This window comes from Rutidosis leptorrhynchoides, chromosome 11 (genome assembly GCF_046630445.1).
Source record: "Rutidosis leptorrhynchoides isolate AG116_Rl617_1_P2 chromosome 11, CSIRO_AGI_Rlap_v1, whole genome shotgun sequence".
In the NCBI taxonomy this organism is placed as follows: Eukaryota; Viridiplantae; Streptophyta; class Magnoliopsida; order Asterales; family Asteraceae; genus Rutidosis; species Rutidosis leptorrhynchoides.
Genome location: NC_092343.1, coordinates 29,492,341 through 29,500,270, shown reverse-complemented (window position 1 = coordinate 29,500,270; position 7,930 = coordinate 29,492,341). Strand labels below are relative to the sequence as shown.

Below are 7,930 nucleotides of genomic sequence, written 5' to 3'. Positions count from 1 at the left end.
AGACGTTGCATTCGAGTCGTTGAGTTCATCAAGATTATTATTAAGTCAATTATAGTAAGATATATTACGAAATGGTATGCATGTTGTCAACTTTCGATGTAATGGAAGATTGTCCTTTTCAAAAACGAATGCAATGTTTGTAAAATGTATCATATAAAGGTCAAGTACCTCGCGATGTAATCAACTGTTGTGATTCGTTTATAATCGATATGGACTTCGTCCGGATGGATTAGGACGGGTCCTTTCAAGATTGTCGTAGTAACTCACTAACAAAAACATGACAAATCAACAACTAAAATGAGTTGCTTAAAATCAACTAAATTCTCCAACAAAATCTATAATATTCAAGAGAATTTACTAATGTGGTGGTGTTGTTGTTGTTGTTGTTGTAATTCTCTGTCTTTAAATTAGTTCTAGAATTAAAATGCAACGCACGGGCTCCCCGCCACTCGTTTACTATTATAATATTCTTATCTTGTGATTATTTTGGGTTTTGATCTTAGGCAATGGCTGATCACGAACAACACGAAAGCACTCCATCAAATTATAAGGATAATGTAGAGCGTCTCAATGCCCTTATGATGAAAAATGACCTTGACAATGGTTCCATTCAGGAATTCCACACTGTACTATCTGATATCAATCGCAAGTCGATGAGCAAGCGTATCTTTAAACCCCTATCACTGGTTTATAAAGAAGTCGGAAGTATGTTCCTGGAAAAGATTCTCACATTGGGTAAGTTATGTGTAATTAATTGCACAAAAGTTGACTCTTAGTTGAATTTTTATTTCACAGAGAGACACAGTGTTTAGAATTGTCAAAAAAAATATAATCTATGACCCAACTGAATGAGTATTTAAGCTAGCAACTATCAAAATTAACGAATATATGCAAATATTAAAGGACTCGTAACATGATAATATACAACGAATATAATTACTTACTAAATAAATCTTAGTTCTATTTAATTGAACCTAATTTTTAGGTAATTTCATAAATGAAAATCTTGTGATAGTTTTGTGTTTGTATTAGGGTTGAAGAACGAAATTTCTGATTATAAAACATGTTTTTTAATCTTCGACGAATTCTGTCACGATCCTTCTATCGTTTCTTCGAATGTCATGGCTGAAAGTATCCCACTCATTCTGAAAGTTCTTCTCAAGGAGTAAGTTCTTTCTATAGTAGTATATATGTTACCATTTTTACTATTTAGTATAACTTGTTACTGTTTGTAATTACAGATCATCATCATCCCTGGTTGAATGTGTTCTTCCATGTATATACTCTGTGATACGAGATAGCCAATATGGGTTGGAAATTTTTTGTGAGAATCAAGGCATTACCGTCCTTGCTAAATATATTAGTGATTTGCAAGGTATTTTCATGTACTAGATAGTTTCTTCTACTTTATAAGATTCACTTCTTTTTTTTTTTTAATCATTTTAATCTTAAATTTTTGCGTATTCAGTCGAATATGAACGTGTTACCCAACTAGCCTTCATGTCATCTGATATCACCATCAACCCGCCAGGTTTGTCAAAAAGTATCTAGACTTTTTTTTTTTTTTTTTGTTTAATTATAGTATCTTCAATCTTGGTCTCAACATTCTTAAAATGTTTGTAGGTGATTTGACAATATCGTTCGCCATGAAACTCTTCAACTTAATTCGCATAGGTCTTCCCCTTGATCAATTTTGCAAGTTTTTTAGGTCGAAGTTGTCATCTATGGTAAGCTAAAACGCCCTTAAACTCAATTTTTTTGTTCTATAAAAGTACTCACATGAGCGGAGCGCACTGAAGTGGACAGGGATTTATCAAAACTAGGGAGCACGGCGCGCACAAACACAAGAGTGCGCGCGACTCTGAGTCAGATTTTTAGCCTTTTGACTATTGATTCCAGATTTTACGTGAAGTCCTTTCTAACTTTTCACTACAAGTCCTTGGGTAGTTTTAACTAAGTATTACTTTATTAACCTTTTTTGGGTTGTAAATATTATTTCTAAAAATAACAATAATAAGAAAAATACAATATGACCAACGACCACAAACGAGCCTTGCGGTCTTAGCACAACCAAGAATGCCAACAACACACCTAGATCGATGAAATGGAACAATAAATGAAGAAAACCTGAACGGATAAACAATAATTCAAGCCTTTTTGAAGCTCGAAAAAAGCCGGAAAACTGTAAATGAAGCTTCAGGACATGAAACCTACAACCAAGGCCGATTTCATGCCAAACGGGGACCGTTTCATCTTCGATCATGTTCAATATCGCTTGGGTCATCCACAAGCCTCAAATCTTTCGGATCATACTTGTCATAATCAACATTGAGTCCATCTAACCGATTTGAGACACTCACATTCTCCACGCTCTTATGATTGCTCCACCCTCAGCAGCTGCCTTCTTTAGACCTCGGTTATCAACATTGGCTTTATTTTTTGTAACTATCATAAAGCCATCATCAGTACTCATTTCAACAACCACAATCGTCTTTATTTGCCTAGGACATTGGTTATCCTTATGTCCAAACACACAATGACCCGAACATCGAGGCGGAATCCACTCATATTTGGCAGTAACTATATTAATCGAATTTCCTTCTCCTAAACTCTCGGCGTTGCAACTTTCGATTGTTCTCCCAGTTCACGATCAGCAGAAACTTATATCATTGCACGAGCAAATTTCGAATGACCCCATGATACTGTGCACATGGTACCAGTTTCGTAGCAATAACACTAAGCCCCTTTTCAATAAAGGCACTCAATTGGACATAAAAAATGTACACCCAAACGAGAACTTTAGTAAGGTATTCACTTGTCAAGGACACATCCGAAATAGGGTTTTCATCATAAAATTAAGGTTTTTATAATATGCAACAGTACATTCATCTTCCATAGTTTTATAAAACGGTCGTGGCGCCTCAAGGTGCGCCTCAGAAGGTTTTTGTAAAATCCCGTTTTGAAACGTACGCCTCGATGGCCTTTAAAAAACGTACGCCTCGTATGCCGAGGCGGATCGTTTTTTTTTTTTTTGCTGAGGCGGTTATAGGGATGAGGCGTGCGCCTCATGTTGTTTAGCAAAAAATGGCAGGAAAATGGTCTGGCGGCAAAACTCTATCGGGTGGCAAAACCTAAAATTAGGATTATCTTTTGTAAAGTCTTTATAAAAGGTCTTTTAACCTAAAATTAAGGTCTTTTTATGAGTATTTGTTGATCAATCTTCCGATTTCTTAAAACCCTAGTAGCCGTTTCTTGTGCCTTTTTCTTCTTCCTTCCACTAAAGCTTTGTCCATACTTTGTACTTGGCTCTCATTTTTAAATGGAGATGGAGATATTTAACTAATCCGAACGATATGTGGGTTTCCATCATTAACCCTAGGTTGTTGATTGAATCCGGGATTTGGTGGACGAGCTGGGTATTGAACGTAACAGACCGAACTGTCGGGGTTTTGTACTCAACTTGATAGGAAGGACGAATCGGTTAAGCTTCAGTAATTGTCGTGCAACGTGAGAAAAAAGTCGAACAGTTACAGTGTTATTACAACGTTACTTATGGCTCTCTATTGCAGGTGATTTCAGTGGTAAAGATTTTCGGTTTGTGTTCTGATAATATTACACGTGAAGCACTTACCATTTTGTCAAAACTCGTGTCTGATGTATGTATGCTTCACTTCTTTCAATAATTTCGCTGTCTTTATTCAAGTATTGCTTAGTAACATTGTATCTGATTATACTTACTTTCTTGGTACTATCAGAAACGTGTTCGTAAAATTCTTGATAAAACAAAGGACAAGAGTTGGAAGACCTACATGCGTGTAGGTCTTGTGCGTATTTATCAACTTGAAGGTACATTGAAGTTATTGTCTATTAGAGTTACCTGTTTTCCATTGAAATTGGAATTAACTTTTAAACTAAACTAATAAGCTATTTGTTAGTGTATATTATGTAATCTCTAGTTCCATGAACTTTAACGTTTTATTCGATCATGTTGTAACCTGTAATATTGTTAAACGTTGATTGTCGATGTGTTATTTTATATTTGTAAACGTTTAAATATGATTCGTAATATTATTCGACAGTCGGCCGACTGACATGGTCAGTCGACCGACTGTCATTCACTGTCGACCGACATAGGAACTGAGGTATTTAAGCCTAATTAATCCTCATTAATTCATGTTAACAACTCAGCACATCACACACACACGAAAACACTTCTTGGTCGAGTCTCTCTCAATCTTCATGTCCAAATACCACAGAATGTCAGTCTAGGCTTCGTGTTTATCAAGATCTAGTCTTGGTTTGACTTGTACGAACCCGAAAACCCATAGATATTCGTTTAAGCTCTTTCTATTATTATTCCGCCTCTAGATCGTGTTAGGTTGATTCTAAGATCCTCTCTCAGCGTCTACAAAGTGGTATCAGAGCAATGGCTTGCTGAATCAATTGTTTTAAACGAGTTCTTGGTATATTTTTGGGTCAAAAAATTGGTTTTGGATTGAATTTTGTATACTTTTACGTTAAACCTTTGGTTTTGATTCTGGCTCTGAAAGAAAGTACAGTCGACCGACTTAGGAGACAATCGACCGATTTTCGTGTATTTCGACCGATTGTCGTTAGTTCGACCGATTGTCTTTAAACCGACCGACATATGATAAACCGACCGACTTAAGTTGTAAACTGACCGACTTAAGTACTAAACCGACCGATTGAAGGAACATCGACCGATTGAAAAAGTACTACCATTTGCCTAAATGTAAACAGAACTTCGACCAAGTAATCATTGACAGTCGACCGACTGTAGTTGTTCATCGACCGACTGTATCTGTTCATCGACCGACTGTCACCAACAGTCGACCGACTTAGGATCAGATTCAACCTTAATCAAAATTTAAAATGTCTGATCAGGCAATGGCAATTACTTCCGGCGTTCAAAACATTTTACTATCTGATAGTGAATCAGGCAGTGCCAATCGTGCTCCTAGACTTGATAATACAAATGATTACATTAGATGGAGGGCTAGGTTCATGAATTACATTAGAGGCCTTGATCCTAGAATGTGGGATTTGATACAACATGAATATAAAGAGCCTTTAGGTACTGATGGTAATAGTAAAAAGTATGAAGATTATAGCGTGACAGAAAAAGAAACATATGCCTTAGAATGTAGATGTTATCCTCAATTGACCCAGGGTTTAGACGGTGATATTTATCATCAATATCAAATGCACTTAACTTCATATTCTCTTTGGAATGCTATTAAGATAGGTGTCGAAGGAAATAAGGCGTATCGTGAAAAGAAAGCTAAAGTAATCAAAAGTGAATGGAAAAGGTTTGCTGCTCTAAGTCATGAAACGTTAGAAGAGACAATCATTCGCTATCGTCATCTTGTCTCTGAATTGGGTAACTTAGGTGTAGAAGTTACAGAACAGAAAGCTATCAAACAATTAACAGATGGTTTACCACACAAGTGGGATGCGTTTATTGAACAGATAGAAGACAGAGCTTCGTCTGCTGGTGAATCACTGACCCTAGATAAATTCACATCAAAATTGATGGTAAAGGACTTGGATATGGAAACCAAGAAGAAACGTCTTGAGGGTCAACAGAGTCCTATAATTTACAAAGCTGGTACTTCTGGATTGAGCAATGTTCATGCTCCCTTACAAACAGCGTTTGTTTCTAATGATAGTGCTGTAAATAGATCACAACCTGCTCAAAATGTGATGTTTCCAACCCAAGTAAATAAGCCTAGTAGTACAAATCAGTCCACCATTAGACAGGAGCCAAAAACTGTAGTTCTTAACACTGAGAATTTAAGAACTAGGCCCCTTTCAGTTGTAGAGGAAGATATGGCTTTAGTTGCTTTGGTAGTTAATTCTTATAATGAAATGGTTGGTGGTCAAATTGGTAATGCCCATTTAGAAGCAGAAGATTATGAGCAGATTGATGAGGATGAACTTGAAAAGATGGATATCCTCTGGGCTATGGGTAGTGTGATTAGACGAGCGAAGAAATTTCTGAAAAGGACAGGTCAACAGAGCTTAGGTGTTACTAGAGATACTAAGTTAGGTTTTGATATGTCAAAAGTGAGATGTTTTAATTGCAATGAGTTAGGACACTTCAAAAGAACATGTACCAGGCCACAGAAAACTGGTTTTCACAACCCATTTCACAATCAGTATAATAAGACAAAGGTTAATGTGCCAGTTGAAACAACGAGCGGTGATACTATCAGAAATGATAAAGCAAAAGGCTTAATTGCAACATATTCAGACGAAGGTTGTGATTGGACAGTATTTGCTGATGATGAAAATCATGCTAACGTTGTTAGAATGCCTAAGACCGAAGAAGAAACTGAAAGTGAGAAACAAGAAAGAGAGAAAGCTGGTTGTGTTGGTACTGCGAATGAATGCATGTGTTACATCTGCAAGATGGAAGCAAGAATTGAGCGAACTTATGCAATGATCAGATATGTTAGAAGAGGTGTTCTTAACAAGAGAGTGTATGAGAAGTTCAAATACGCAATGCACAATGATGGAGATGTATGGACGGATTACAGTAGTTCGTCTTCATCAGATGGAGAAACTATTGTAATAGATGATGTCAAGATTTCAGTTGAGTTGAATAATTCTGACTGTTCCAGTTCTAGTTCAGAATCTGAACCTGAATCAGAGACTGAAGAAAAGCAGTATGCGTTCATGGCAAACACATCAAGTGACTCTAAGGTACAAACTGAATTTCCTTTGGTATGTAACGATTGTGCTGATCATAAGTTAGAAATTGCTAAACTTGAATCCATAGTTTCTAAACTGAATGATATCCCCTTAGGATGTATATACTGTCCCGAAGTAAAACATGAACTTAGGATTGTTAAAGCAGCTTATCTTGAGGTAAAAGGCCTATACGAGACTAATTTAACTCAGTTTAACAATAAAAAGGAATTCAGGGAGACAATCAAAACTCTAGAAAATCAAGTTCATGATTTAAGAGCTACAATTTCAGGTGACCAAAAGGCCATAATGATGTACTTAAATCAACTTGAATGTGCTAAGAGAGAAAAGGAAGAGTTTAAGATTAAGTATGAGTCAGAAAAGGCTAGAAATGACACTTGGCAGCGAATGTCACATGTCATTGACTATACTGTCTATAACAAGAATGATGGTAAAAAGGGTTTAGGTTATAAAGAGTGTCCTCCTCCTCTTAGGAATGAGTACATTAATAAACCTTCTGATTCTTGCCTTAGTGAAATCCTAAGTGTTAAGCCTGTAGAGAATGAAAAATCAGACAGCACTAAGCCGATTGTTGAAGACTTAGCTGAGGACAGTAAATCTGATTCAGAGTATGAAAAAGTTTCAGAGTTTGTGACACCAAAATCTAAACCAATTACTATCCTGAAAAATCCATTGAATGCTAGTAACGCTAGTGAAAGCGGACAACCCACACCTAGAAAACAAGTAAACTCTAGGAACGCTAATGGAAAGAAAATATTTCAGACACCTGTCAAGTATCAGCAGGGACTCAACCTAGATAAAGAATATGTTCTTACACAAGCACCTGAAGAACTATTTAATAAAAGGAGCCCTAATACTAACAATGTGCCTAAATATGTGCATCCTAACCGTCGACCAGGCTTGAAACATCATGTTGAGAAGCCTATGTCACCCATGAAACAGTCTTTTCCCAATAAGCATCTGAGTTCAAAAACACGTACAAAAGAAACTCAAAACTGTAATAAATGTGGGAAAAAGGGTCATTGTGCTGTTAACTGTCAACATCGTTGGAAAACACCAAAAAGAAAATCTGACACTGAAACGAAAACTACACACTATGCTTCTAGTTCCAGTTCCATAGGTACTTCAAGTAATAGTTCAAAAGGTTTTTATAAACCAAAGTCAAATTCTATTGCTAATTCATCCACAAGGGTACAGT

At 36.5% G+C, this 7,930-nt stretch overlaps 1 protein-coding gene across 1 annotated transcript in view; it reads left to right on the top strand.

The window, feature by feature from the left end:
* The first annotated feature begins 506 nt into the window (after positions 1-506).
* LOC139874423 (uncharacterized) overlaps positions 507-7,930 on the top strand; it is a 17,565-nt gene continuing 10,141 nt past the window's right edge. Inside the window, exons 1-7 of the mRNA XM_071861857.1 lie at positions 507-735; positions 1,033-1,165; positions 1,242-1,375; positions 1,469-1,531; positions 1,624-1,727; positions 3,528-3,656; positions 3,756-3,846. Coding sequence (XP_071717958.1) covers positions 507-735; positions 1,033-1,165; positions 1,242-1,375; positions 1,469-1,531; positions 1,624-1,727; positions 3,528-3,656; positions 3,756-3,846 — 883 coding nt within the window. The remainder of the gene's footprint in view (positions 736-1,032; positions 1,166-1,241; positions 1,376-1,468; positions 1,532-1,623; positions 1,728-3,527; positions 3,657-3,755; positions 3,847-7,930) is intronic.